Source organism: Phlebotomus papatasi, chromosome 3, assembly GCF_024763615.1.
Source record: "Phlebotomus papatasi isolate M1 chromosome 3, Ppap_2.1, whole genome shotgun sequence".
NCBI classification, from domain to species: Eukaryota; Metazoa; Arthropoda; class Insecta; order Diptera; family Psychodidae; genus Phlebotomus; species Phlebotomus papatasi.
Genome location: NC_077224.1, coordinates 11,460,539 through 11,475,389, shown reverse-complemented (window position 1 = coordinate 11,475,389; position 14,851 = coordinate 11,460,539). Strand labels below are relative to the sequence as shown.

General features: G+C 38.9%; 1 protein-coding gene across 3 annotated transcripts in view; it reads left to right on the top strand.

The window, feature by feature from the left end:
- The window catches only part of LOC129807741 (leucine-rich repeat serine/threonine-protein kinase 1), a 38,650-nt gene that overhangs the window by 12,038 nt on the left and 11,761 nt on the right, over nucleotides 1-14,851 (top strand). For all 3 annotated transcript variants that reach the window (XM_055857193.1, XM_055857192.1, XM_055857194.1), the window contains 4 exons: nucleotides 2,427-2,752; nucleotides 2,835-3,421; nucleotides 6,134-8,485; nucleotides 12,563-14,414. In XM_055857193.1, coding sequence (XP_055713168.1) covers nucleotides 2,427-2,752; nucleotides 2,835-3,421; nucleotides 6,134-8,485; nucleotides 12,563-14,414 — 5,117 coding nt within the window. The remainder of the gene's footprint in view (nucleotides 1-2,426; nucleotides 2,753-2,834; nucleotides 3,422-6,133; nucleotides 8,486-12,562; nucleotides 14,415-14,851) is intronic.

Below are 14,851 nucleotides of genomic sequence, written 5' to 3'. Positions count from 1 at the left end.
CAAATACAGTTTTTAGATCGTCCCAACTTCTTCCCAATTGCAGCAAAAGATTGCCCAAGATCTTTGTAGGCCCTAATTTGGCCTTTTTCGTTCTCCGTGAGTCTGCAGCCTCTTCCCATATCTAAGACCTTTGTTTTTTAACTTCACTACTATGATTACACTTTGCCAGCATAGGCCACAAAACTCACTACTAAATTTCCTTATTCAGGGGTGGCACCCCTTCATCATCAACGAGCATCATCAACATAAAATAATTACCGTCCCTAATTTGAATTTCGCTTTAAATCACTTAAAAATTTCATATTTTGGCTGGCGTGCACTCACGAACGCAAATGCACGTGGGTCACTACCATAAAAAGTATTGTTGGATAGGCCTATATTATACAAAAAATATTAGGTTGATCCGACTTACAGACCACCCACACCACCCACATATAGGTCCGTCCCTATTTGAATTTCGCTCACTGTATATAACAAAAAAGCACAGTGACAAGAACTTTGCGAAATACTTGCACTCGCTACAACAATGTTTTATCGCTCGAACTCAAAAAGAGAACAGTTAAATAATCCACTTTTTTCAACTTGTGACATGGCTAGAGGTCAAACGGTAAGAAATATCGACTTACGGTCAACATTATCCAGGAGTCATTGGTTATCCATTAGTCAACATTATCCAGGACAGTCTTTTTTATTTTTTGGTTTTTTTTTAACAGCTACGATTTTTTCATTTTTGGATATGTTTTAGATGTAGGGGAAGTGCTTATAATTTTGGACAGTCTGCATATAAGCATCGATATCCCAAGTTTGAAGTGCGATATTTTCAATACTAATTGACTTTTTTTGTTACTCTCTTTTCAGAAGGATTGTTTAGAAACTTGGCAAGCTATTTATCATCTCATTTTTACTAAAATTAGTTTTAATACGTTTAAAAATGAATTGATATGTAGAGGTGAATTTGACTCTTATTTTGGACAACTTGGTTATTAATTTTTACAACTTGTCTGTAAATTTGGACAGATAATCCGCCTCAACAGGATGCCCATTGTTCTTCATTTTATGAACCAATCTTACCAAGTCCTCTTCCTGTTCATGTAAGGGAAACGTAGAATGTCACAGAAGCCCAGAAACTTTCCATATCATTCATTAAAGTGAGTTGACTTCGATACTCCAAGTACGTGCAGATTCGCTCATTCCCTGACTTTTCCGGGAGCCTTTCAAGGCATTTCTCGCTACATCTCTTTCGTAGAGATGATGCTCCTTTGTTTCTCGAGGCATTTGTCCAACCTAGTCATCACAAAAGCTAAAACTTCACGAAATTTTGTGAGAAAAACACCTGTCCAAAATAAGAATCATCACCTCACTGGTGAATGTCTTAAAAAATTTCCCATTTTTCACACGAAAAATATAATTCACAAGGCAAATCTCACTTCAGGTCAAATGTACAAATCATCAGTAACGTGAATCAACACAATATTCAATGAATATTCAATAATATCACTCAAAAACAGCGAACAAACTTTGTTAGTACTTCACCAAAACTAAATAAGACTGAAGTAAGCCACGAAGTTCTGTCATATTTCTCGTAAGCAATTGCTCACACTGAATTTTCAACAAAGCAATTTCAACTCAAATCATATTCAAAATTTAACGTATTTAGTGTCAAAATCTTCCAAAAAGAACAAATATTTAGATGGAATTCATTTTTCATCAAATATTGGAATAAAAATCCATCATTTTAATCAATTTATTTTTAGTCTCCAATGTTATCTTCAAAGTGTCCAAAATAAGAAACTGGACAAAATTATGAGCACTTACCCTACTCAAGGCGAATATTTCATCCTTGGACACCTATTTTCGAAAACCATTTCGATATCGAATTTTCGAATATCAAAGTTTAACTACTTTGGAGGGCCTATTTTTCAAACGATTTGCTTAAATTAAATCAGTAGTGAATCGGTAATAATATCCGTAAATTTGTATCTTTTTCGGATTTATTTTTTATTTGTTCTAGAACCTACTTTTCTTATGGAATTTCTTATTTTGGAATGTTTTTTTTAATTTATCAATCAATGTAATCGATATTAAAGCGGTATTTACCCAAAAATCAGCTGGGACGCTTTTCCATCTCTTTTTTTCAACAACTTTTTCGTCAGAAACACTTAATGAACAAACATCGTTTTTAGGGCCTTTGGATTTTATGATATTTGCAGTCTAATCTTCTGTCTGCACAACATTCTTCAAGTCGAGTAAATTGCTTATGACTGTTGGTGGGATTGATGGTCTAGTTTGATTGTAAACACTATTGATTTATTTCCCACAATTACCCAGAGAGTTATTTTTAAACCATAAGAAGAGGTTTTTGCACGTGTGAGATTTATCGCACGTGACTTTCTTTGCTGGAACTTAGTGGCATTTGCCTTTTCCAGATGCTTTTGAGGAGATTAGAAACCTCAAGTACAGAGAACTGCGAGAAGCAGTTGTGTCAAATGATGAGCAGGAAGTACGAATAATCCTCGAAGCTCTCGGAAATGAGCGCGAAGTGATTGTCAATATGGCTCCAGGTGGAGCAAATACACTGATTTTCTGTGCTGCTCAGGCAGGAAATGATGTTATTCTGAAGATGCTTCTGGAGGCAGGAGCCGATGGGAGAGCTCATGCTGTAACCAGATACTCACCACTCTATACAGCTGTTCACAATGGTCATGTAGAGATTACAAAGATGCTATTGGCAAAATTTCCCGAATTGGTTCAGGTGAGGGAAATATTGGTTTTTTTCTTTTTGGGTTTTGTGTTTTCTGGTGCAGTGCGTGCAATTTAGTGCGAATATCTTGCAGCAATTGACTGTGGAGAAATGGTTGCCACTTCATGCAGCCTGCATCAATGGGCATATTGATGTGGTGGAACTCCTGCTCAATTATACCTATCCCGACCATCTCTATGCCACATATCGCGATCCAACGGGTGAGACGGAATGGAGATTGGCCTTCGATCCGAACACGCAAGACGTCACTGGGCAGACGGCTCTCTATGTTGCATGCCTGCTTGGCAATAAGCCTCTGGTTGACTTGTTGGTGAACTGGAGGGTTAAGTGTGTCAAGATGCGTGATGGGGAAGATGATCAGGTGCGCCCAGAGAGATCCAGAATCACCTCATCCAGTCCCACTAAGAGACGCATCTCCTACGGCATTCAGTCCATTATGTCGAGGCTGAGTCTGGGCAAGGATGCCACGGAGGAGGCTGAGAGTGAGATGGACAATTGGATTAATCCACTGCAGCTGGATTTGCTCTGTGGAGCTGCCAGAGAAACGGCTCTCCTGGCAGCTGTTCGTGGAGGCTACTTGGACGTAGCGGCGCTTCTACTGCAGAAAAAAGCTGATCCCAATGTCATGGCCAAACCCATTGAGGACCCCAATGATCCCAAGTAAGTGACTATTTAGATAGAAATCTATCCTAATGGTTCCGGGGGATCCTTTATTCATGAAATCAAAATTCGAATCCCTTTCCTTCTCACACGTTCTGCATATGTCTATCTCATTCTTTCGCACTCCAAATTCGATTGAGCTTTGAATTTGTTTTGATGTTTAAAAGAAGAAAAAGAGTGCGAAAGAATGAGATAGACATATGCAAACACTGAGAAAAAACGGGGATGCGATTAACTTTTTTTTCATAAATTTAACACTTTTTACACCTTTTGAGGGTAAAATCAACATGAAAAAAGGGTAACTTTAACCCATAATACACCTAAAAAGGGTAATATTTACACCGATTTCGGATCAATACTGCAGGGTAAAATTAACATTTCCGGAATGTTATTTTAACTTCTTCGGATTTCTCTCAGTGAAATGTGTGAGTAGAAAAGGGCTTCGAATTTCGACATCATGAAATATTTCTGGTCTAAAAGGTGTCCCAGAGTCAGAAGTTCATTAAAAAATGCTGTTATCTTTCTGTTGGGAGAAAACTAATCAAACTACCGGGAAAATGAAAATTTTCATCAAATCCTTAATTTCCTTAATTTTTGAATTCGAATGGTTGACAATTTCTTTCACTGAACGCCAGTTTGATGTAAGAATCGAACCTAGGGCCTCTGCATTTCAAAGTGAGGCTAAATGGCTGTGTCCATTTAGCTACTGACGGCCTTTACGGATTCAATACAGACAAACTCAAGCTAGATCAGTTGCCCTAAGCACCTGAGACTGAGCACAGCACGAACTGTTTATGAGTTTCCTCAGAAGATTGTTTCGAGTGGAAACTTTCCGTTTAATGTTATAACAGTGGGTTTTGATGGTCAGCGTTCGGTCTAGAGTAACTACAAGATATATATTCTTTCCGTACAGAAGCAGATCTTGAAAAATTCGAAAATCTATTTGAAAATCCAAATTGGCTTTTCTAAAATATCTTCGAATTTATCAAACTCTGCTTGTGAATGATAAGACTTTTCATTTTAGTTGAGACACATTTTGAGGGATTATAACAGATAGTAGGGAGATTCTATCTCAGGAGCAAACCAAGAGGATATGTTTTTCCAAGATTCGCTGGTGGATTTCGAATTACTGCCATTCAAGCGAGCCCTAAATGATTTATTTTTTAACAATTTTTGTCAAGATCTAAGTTTTGAAAAGACAATATTAGCTGAGATTCTTTACAAAGCTTTTGTGGTCACAGTAGTAATGCGACCTCGTCAGATCTGGACTAAATTTTGGATTTACACGTTTTGACACTCATAGATCACGAATATCAATACGAAAATCGATTTTCGTGGACGTCCGTCCGTCCGTAGTACAAACACTTCTGGAGAGAGAACGGAAAGAGATATCGACAAGCGGTTTTCGGTAAAGGTTAAATGTCGATGGGCGGCTAGAAGTCGGTGATGTCAGAATTACCCCCAAATTTAAAACAGAATCGAATTTTCACGTATTCCAAGTTGTAAGCACTCCGAGTTGCACGAATTTTGAGGTCTCCTGTAAAAAATCCCAGCTACCATAAGCTTATCTGGGTTTATCACTGTTTTTTTCACTGCAATCTGACAGTCAGTTAAGTGATTGGTTAGGATTCTCTTATAATCACATATAATATTGTAATCCCTGGAGTTTCTCTAACACCTCCAATCGATTTTAGGAAATCCAATTTAGATTAGGAAATCATTATTCCTCTAATAATAATAATTTGTGCGGAAACATCCTACAAAAGGATGATACCTTATCTTAAATCAGATTTTACCTCTTACACTTTCAAACTGAAATCAGATGTAGCTGTTCCTTTCTGTCAAATGAAAATTATGAAAAAAAAATGAAAATGAAATTGAAATTCCAATTTTTATTTGACAGAAAGGGACAAATATATATCTTATTTTAGTTTGAAAGAGTAATGACGCTGGCACACCTTTTCATTTGAGTAAAATTCAATCATTTGAAATTTCACTTCTCACTCTTTCAAACTAAAATAAGATATGTTTATCTCTTTCTCTCAAATGAAAATTGAATTTCAATTTCATTTTCAATTTCAAATTTCATTTGAGAGAAAGAGATAAACATATCTTATTTTAGTTTGAGAGAGTGAGAGGTGAAATTTCAATCGATTGAAATTCACTCAATTGTAAAAGGTGTACCAGAACCATTAGGCTTGAAATAGTATGTATTTTTCTTGCATAGAATCACATATTTAGTTCAAAGCCTCGAGGTGTTCGATTCGAGATAAATTTCTTGCAAACTAAATGGGAATCGAACCAGTAAGTGAATTCTGTAATTTTCGTGGCATTGCCACGCGTGAGTTCGAAACCTGACAATGCCATTCGAGCTTTTTTTGTCATATCATATGAGTTCGAAAATGCAATTCAGTGACTTTTTAATGAAATCCTTTTACTTGATGATTTTATGAAAATACAGTACGTCTTGGTTGATTTGTTTAACAACATTCATTGTCATTTTAATTGCCAGAAATCTCAAATATGTGACTTCTGACAATGCCACGTGAGCTGAAATGGCAATGTCACGGCTACAGAATCGCATATTCGAAAAAGCTCTCCTGAGACTCAAACCCAATTTGTCATATGGCATTGCCAGAGCGTTACAGAATTCCCCTCCAGGAACATTTGAATTGAATTTAGAGGATTTTTTTTTAATTCTTTGCTCTTCAGACTTTCTGATGAAGTCTACGGGTTCTCAAATATTCCCCTGGCCGAGGCCGTTCGTCAGAAATCCATCCAGATGGTGGAGCTTCTGTTGAAGTACGGTGCTAAAGATGAGCAAACAACAGCCCTTAGTATCGCCTGTAGTCAAGGTAATGAACAAATTCTCTGCAAACTCCTCTCAATTCGCGCCCATCCGGATCCCGAATACAAGATCAACAAGAAAGCCCTGACGAGTGAAATTGAGTTGGCGGGGAATAAATTGTCTCCGGACGGTGGTCTGACGTATAGTTCCCTATTTCCAAACACATCCATCATGATAAATTGGAATAACTGTGATTTGACGAGTATCAAGATAAATTTCCTCAGTGAAGCTGTTCTGTTGCACAATATAAAGCTCAAGGAGCACCCAAAATGTGGGATACTGGCCCTTGGGGCTCTCACGAGGATTGATATCTCACACAATGGACTGACGAGCCTGCCTCCGGAAATTTTTACACTCTGTAGTTTGAGGTATTTGAATGCTGCCCAGAATAAAATTCAATTCTTGCCTCTGCCCGAAGACATTCCAAATTCCCCAGCGAGGGTCGTGGCTGGGAGTAGAAGGAGTTCGAGGCAGTTTCCGAAGGAGTATGAGTGTTTTGTGTTGGAGGAGTTGTATTTGCAGGACAATCGTCTGGAGATTTTGCCTCCAGCTCTGTTTCGGATGCAATCTCTGATTACGCTGGATGTTTCCAATAATAAATTGCAAGAGTTGCCGTTTGAGATGTGGAGGGCTCCGAAACTGAAGGAACTCAATGTTGCATTTAATTTGCTGAAGGATCTTCCAGTGTTGCCTAATCAGGAGGGACAGATGGCGCAATCGGAACCTCCGAGTCCTGTTACTGAGGCATTTCTCTTCAATCAGATGGAGGATTCGGAAGCGCAGAGTAGGAATAGGACGATAACTCAGGTGGATCTCGTGAGGCATCATATCTGGTCGAGATCACTGGAAGTGACAGATCAGGAGGTCAGACTGACGGATATTCGGAATGATGAGAATATTTCTCAGCTAACTAGTTTGAATTTATCAAATAATCTCTTCACTAGTATCCCTCTGGCACTTCCGTGCCTGGCTATCAATCTCACAAGGCTGTCCATGTCGTACAATAGCCTGAGATCAATGGGACATGTCACGAGTTACCCAGCGAGCCTGAAGCAACTGGATTTAGGGCACAATGAGATTACCTGTTGGCCAAGTTTGCCCCGGATTGCTGCCCTTGATCCCCATCTGGCTTGCTACAATCCCCAAGAAGTCAAACAATCCCGGCAGCCCCTGAAGAACCTCACGAGTCAGAGTACTGAGGTGTCTGTGATCAAAACCAATTCCAGCAGTAACATAACTTCGCTCCGAACGGCCGTACTGAAGAGTGTCTGCAGCCATCGAAGGCATTTGCGTCTGGAAGGTTTGAGGACGCTAATTCTGGCAGATAATCTCCTAACTCGTATCCAACTATCCACTGATGATGTGGCTACCCTGTCGGAATCCGAAGAGTCAGAATGGAGTCTCGTAGGAGTCACAAAATCCCGATTGATCTTCCCAAATCTCTCAATGTTGGACATAAGCAATAATTGCTTGAAGGAAATCCCTCCGACAATCCATGAGCTCAGCAATTTGAGTGTCCTCAATATCAGCGGGAATGTCGATGTCACAGAATTGCCACCGCACATGGGTTTGCTCTCAAGACTGTGGAATCTTAATACCAGAGGATGTTCCCTGCAGGATCCCCTGAAATCCATGATTGACAGCAAAAAATACAAGACAATGGACATTATTGGCTACTTAAAGTCCGTTTACGAGGATGCCAGACACTATGCCCGGATGAAGTTAATGGTAGTTGGAGTTCAAGGGATTGGAAAGACAAGTCTACTGGAGCAATTGCGTCAGGAAGGGCCGAATCGCAATAAAAAGCCCGTTGATCACTGGGCCAAGAGGATGGGCCACAAGAATATCAATTCCAAGACCAGTCGAGGGATCAATATGTCCACTGTGGGGGTAGATATTGGGGATTGGGTGTGTGAGAAAAAGGTCAGAGGACATTCTCAGCACGGTCCGGTGATTTTCCGGACATGGGACTTTGGTGGACAGAAGGAATACTACGCTACTCATCAGTATTTTCTGTCCAAGAGGAGCCTGTATTTGGTGCTCTGGAGGATCACCGATGGACGCCGGGGCTTGGCTGAGGTGCTCCAGTGGCTGGGAAACATTCAGGCTAGAGCCCCAAATTCTCCTGTCATCATCGTGGGTACTCACTATGATGCCGTAGGAGATACTTTCCCAGCCAAAAAAGCTGAAGAACTGCAGTTGATCATCAGGGATAGGTAAGTTACAGCTGAATAACTTTACATTAAATTTTTTTTCAGGAAAGATTAGCAATTTACTGTTCTCAAAAGCTTCTGCCTTATCGACTTTTCTTTGTAATGGTTCCTGTCACGACTGTTTGATGATGGTGAGAAAAACGAGAAAATAGTCATGACAACAACCAGGGCAAAGAAAAGTCGATAATGCAGGAGCATTTGAAAACAGTAAAGTGTTTAAGAAAATCTTCAGGAGAAAATTTCCCCTTTTCATTTTTTTTGTTTAGAAATTTACTGTTTTCTAATGCTTCTGCATTATCGACTTTTCTCTGTATTGGTTCCTGTCACGACTGTTTGATGGTTTCAGGACACAGCGAGAAGTGGAGAAAACAGAAGTGACAACAACCAATACAAAGAAAAGCCGATAATGCAAAAGCATAAGAAAACAGTAAAGTTCTCAAGAAAATCATTTTTTTGTTTAGCACTTTATTGTTCTCAATTGCTTCTGCATTACCGACTGTTGTTTGTGTTGGTTCCTGCTAAAACTGTTTTCAGAACACAGTGAGGAATGGAGAAAATAGAAAAAAAACAGTCGAAATAAGGACCAACACAAAGTAAAGGCAATAATGCAGAAGCACTTGAGAACAGTCATGTACTAAAATGAGATGTTCAATAGAAAAATATCGGTTTACATGTTTTTTTAATACTTTACTGTTCTCAATTGCTTCTGCATTATCGACTTTTCTCTGTGGTAGTTCTTCCTGATTATTTTCCCTAGTCCTTTCAATGTTCTAAAACCTCTAAATAGTCGTGAAGGGAAACAACACAGAGAAAAGTCGATAATGCAGAAGAACTTAAGAACAGTAAAATGCTAAAAAAAATCATTTTTCATTGAAATAGCACTATAAACCTTCTCAATCTGACTGTGAAGTGTTTAAAAATGTCCTAAAATTGCCATAATGGTGCTATTCCAATGAAAATGAGAATATTTCTCCTGAACATTTTTTTTAGTACATGACTGTTCTCAAGTGCTTCTGTAGTATCGACTTTTTTTTGTATTGGTTCCTGTCATGACTGTTTGTTGGTTTTGAAACTCGTCGATATTTGGGAAAAACAGTCGAGACAGGAACCAATACAGAAAAAAGTCGATAATGCAGAAGCACTTCAGAACAGCCATGCGCTAAAAAAATGTTCAGGAGAAAGGTTCCCTTTTTAATTTTTTATTGGAATAGCCGGAATAGCAATATAATTCAGGTTTTCAATAAAATAATAAATAATAATTGATTGTGGAATTTCCTGATGCCAAAACAATTTAGGCCATATTTTTGGTTTTTTTTCTGTAAATAAAATTGTTGGGAATACTAGTAGGTTAGCTTTAAGATTACTTATCTTTAAGGGGATGTGGTTTTACTAAGATAATTTTTTCAACACATCTGTTGATCAAATTTCCCTCATTTACCCTCTTCGTATTTTTTACAATTCAACGTAAAAATATTGAATTGAAATACCTATTTTACTTGTCTTTAAAATATTGCGAAGGGTGCGTGGCCAATTGTTCAAATTTGTGGGAGGTGCTAATTTAGAAAGCTAAATTCTATAAGTATACGAAGTATTTAGAAAGTAGAAACAAACAGTATTTAGTATGTTAAATTGTAAAACCCAGACTTTTGCCAAGACATATAAAAACAAAGCTCTTAATTATTCAAGTTAAAATATTCTAGCCCCACCCATCGCGTTCTCTGATTGGTTATTCATTTTCATGCTCCATCTAATGTTCTTTAAAATATTTTTTGTAAGTTATTATTATTAATATTTATTATTTTTAACTTAATTTGAATTCTGTAAAATATTTCACCTTTGTTATGTTTTCTTTTTGGCTGAATGCTAGCTAATCAGAAAACGCAATGGGCGGGGCTAAAATACTTTAAGCAAAAATTCGATTTCTTCTTCAATTTCACTAGAAACTTCTCTAAAAAGTTATTCAATTTTTTTCTGAAAACAAATTTTCAAAAGGGTTTGAAACTGATGAAACTGTGTTGCACGGTATGAATCTTACGTAGAGTAAGGGTCTTGATGGACCTGAGGTTTAGCCGAGAGACGGCTTAGCGTAATCATATTAAAAATATTGGTTAAACTACATTTTTATCATTTTCCACTAAGTCGTCTCTCGGCTTAAGTCGTAAGTGTGTCTAGATCTAAAGCATAAGTCCGTTTTCATACAAGAGGTTTAGCCCATTTCCCGAAGGTCTTTAAATTCTAATAAAGTTAAGCCATATAGCTAGGAGCTAGGCCTTAGTTTTGAAGTCTATCTAGGCTTATTACAGACTTTAATTTAAGCGATCTTCAGACTAGACGCAGACTTGTGCTCGTTAAAAGTCGTGTAATATCGGAAATTTTGTGTTGATAATTTTAATGGGAATTACAGATAGCCATGCTGGTAACACTAATCCCGCTCATTCACGGTGCCATGATAAATATTTTTGCTCCAAAAAGACATAACAGAAATGAAAACTCATATAGAAAGAAATTGTCTTCTTCATATCTTTGTCGGAAGACGGATAGCTGTTCTCTATAAACCCTTTTACTTGAATCTTGCAGAAATACAAAGAAATTAAATGCAAATATCACTTCAAATGGAATGTTCTTAAATCGCGCGCAATTCAGCTGTGAGAGAGAGATAGAGACACAAATGACTCACTTGACAAACGTCTGGAGGCGCTGCGGTTGCAAAAAATCTCTAAAATGCCACAAAATATTTTCTTCTCTAATTTATGCTTATTAGCAGGTCGTGTCCCTTCTTGTAATACGTACTTTAGAATTCCTTATTAACGAAAATAGTGTTGTACAAAAGGATTTTTCTCAAACCTATCCTAAATTTTGGGACAGCTCAAACGAATATGAGTCTTCCAGCTCAAAATTTCATCCCAATGTTTTTGTTGTAACATCGACAATTATTCACAATTAACTTAAATAACTGTATTCAACAAAATTATAAAAAGGATTTTCTTGTGAAAATGACTTAACTCTAAGGAATTAAATAATTTTCACATTAACTGTGTTATCACACTTGCACATTAAAATTTTAATATGATTCACATTAATTGTCGCTGGTGAGAGTCAAAATGTATAATTTGTGTGTTTGAATCATTTTATATTCAAAATTTGATCTATTTGTTGATAAAAAGGTAGACTTGGCCCGCAAAATTTGATATAAATTGATTTATAGCATGAATGCGAAAAATTAATGCGATTTTCAATTTAATTTTTTAATGTGAAAAATATTTATGCTTTAGGTAAATTTAAACTTATTTTTGCAGGCCAAATCCACTTCTTTATCAATAAATAGAAAAAAGCACAAATATTAAGTGACTCAAATACACAAATAACATACAGTGTCCGCTCCCTAATCCGGATCGCCGTAATCCGGACAAGTTCACGACGGTTACATTTAAAATAATTTTGAGGTCATGTATGTATGTGTGTTCAGCAATGAAAATGAATTATCTTGTGATGTTTTTGTTAAATAAATGAAGTATAATAGCATAGAATTCTCTAATTATGTCTTTTTAAGCTTCTTTAAAATTTTTATTCCAATTCCAGAAAAAAAACTTGTATTATATTTTCGAGACGTTGCCCAAATTCAAGAAATCCATCCGGATTACGAAGCGGACATCTGTCATATTGTCTCCCAATCATCCGGATTACAAAGCGGGCACTATATTTGGACGCTCACAAACGACAATTAATGTGAATCACATTAAAATTTTAATGTGCAAATGTGATAACGCCGTAACAAACCTCTCATTTTCTCTACGTGAATTTTCGCGGCATTTCGAAGAATACCAACAGGCACCACCAAATTCACTTCGGCTTTTCTTTTAGCTCAGGCCTGGCACTAGAGGTTTAGCCCAGTTCCCGAAGGTTTCAAAATCCCATATAGCAATTAATTTTAGTAGTTTTTCAGAATGTAATTGATCATTTGTCCTTAATATTCCAATCTTAACTCCCAATTTTCCAAAAATTCTTCATTGATAAGAAATTAAAGAAGTTAAACCATATAGCTACTAAACCTTAAGTCTGAAGCTCGTATTATTGCTGTAGGTTTATCGCTGTGGCTGATGCTGAAAAAATGGGTTTACCTCGAGTTTTGGACTCCATTGAGGTGAGCTGTCGCACTGGACACAATATCAAGCTCCTGTCCAATCTCGTATACGACACAGCATTCTCCCTGAGATCTCCTGGCTCCAAGGAGCTCCTGCTTCATCAGAAAGTCCCCGCGAGCTATTTGGCTCTTGAAGATGTTGTAGGTAATATTGCGTGTGCCCTGAAGCAGGTTGGGGCAGATCCAGTTCTCGATGCTGAACGGTATCGAACGATGGTGACGCAGGAGATGCAAGCGAGGAGTTACAAGAGATTCCGAGATTGGTCGGAACTCAATCAGGCTACGATGTTTTTGCATGAAAATGGTTGCCTTTTGCACTATGATGATGCTACGCTCAGGGATTTGTATTTCTTGGATCCTCAGTGGTTATGCGATATGTTGGCTCATGTTGTGACAGTCCGGGAGATTAATCCGTTCGCTCGATCGGGAATTATGCGAATGGATGATTTGCAGTTGTTGTTTAAGAATTCCTGCTTGGGCAGTGGCGACAATCGTGGATATATTGTGAGTTTACTCAATAAATTTGAAGTTGCTCTCACATGGGATTCCCGGACACTCCTGATCCCTTCGTTGTTGCCGGAGAATGAGGACAATAGGGGAGGGCAGGTGGTTACGGTGAAGATTGCAGCTAGGAGTCGTGGATGGGCTATGAGAGCACGAAGAAGTGTCCCTATTCCTTCTGCTTCTGCCTATGATCTAACTTCTCCGGAATCCCAAGCCTCGACTCCTCAAACTAGCCATCCGGAGTATGATATCTGCACCCTGCCGCGTCCGGATAAGGTTATCTCTCGCCTCCTCTTGATGAGCTACTTCCCATCGGGTTTTTGGTCAAGGCTGATCACGCGAGTCCTGGCTGATGATCAGGTAGTGGATGCCCTGAGGAATATCTATCCGTTGCGCAAGGAGGACTTTGAGGAGCCAGAAGTCAGTCAATTGCTGAACATTGCTTCGCATTGGACAGTCTGGCAGTCAGGGCTAGCACTTTACTACGGCACGACGCTGGTTTTTAAGATGCGCGAAATCCCTCCGTCCTGCCCCTTTTCGCCCTACCGCAATCCCAATAATCGCTTCAAACTGAAGCAGGATGGCGTTTGGTGCGATATTGACATGAATACCACCAGCATCCTCGAAATCACCTTCCCCATGCACGCCATTGGGCTCCGGAGGATCGATGAGGCTGGCTGTGGGACGACTGTCAAGGAGATGGAAGCAAATATTCAGTGTGTGTCTCAGTTGGTGTCCCTGAGTGTTGATCACATTGATATCCTCCTGGAAGATTGGTATCCAACCCTCGGAACGCGTTTTGTTCACACTTCCGAGGGCAGATTCCTCGTGACCCGATTGGTTCCCTGTCCAAAGTGTCTCAAGAGGAGCGATGAAAGGAATTCCCATTCTTTCTCTGGCGGTGGCTCCAATCCCCAGGTCAAGGGAGCCAAGTATCCGGAGAAAGGCGTTACGAAGCGATTGAGTGTGGAACGGAGGGACTTTGGGGAGCCAACAGGGCTCAATGAACTTCCAGCCATTCTACAGGGCTTCGACAGTGTGATCCATGCGAGAAAGTCACAGGATTCTCTGGGTTGGTCAGATGGGGATTCAGGCGTGGGGCCGGATTCAGCAGGATCTTCGAGGGCTGCTTCAGTGGAAGGGCATCCACTGCTCGTGGCTGAGGCTTCTGGGCCCCCCAACTACTGTTGGATGGTTGAGGAGTGCATCCTGGCTGCCTATGACAAGAAGAGCGTCTCCTGCCCAGTTCATGCCGAAGTGGAATTGAGACTTATCACGCCGGATATTGTAAGTACTCATTTGGATATTTTTGTTTATTTCTTTCAGTTTAATTCCTGCTCGAACTCAAAAACAGTTCGCTTTTTCCAACTTAAAACCACGCTAGAGGTCAAATGGTAAGAGATATCGGCCTTTGAATTTCGGTGACCCCCCTCATTAAGAAAACAATTATCTTATAGAGACGTTTTTCCCCTGCCCACCTCCCAGTTTTTTTCGAATTTCGAAAAAAGACTGCCGGTTTCGTTTTTGAACTGATTTTTCACATTAATTTTCACATTTTCAACATTAAGAGTTTTCTCCAAAAAAGCTCCCAATTGGTACTGATTATCGCTAATCAGTGTGGAGAGTTCACTCTTTAGTGGGAAATAAAAATTATTCAGTATAAGAACAGTAATAAAACTTTAAAAAACATATTTTCATTAGAATTTTGATTTTTATCTTACTTA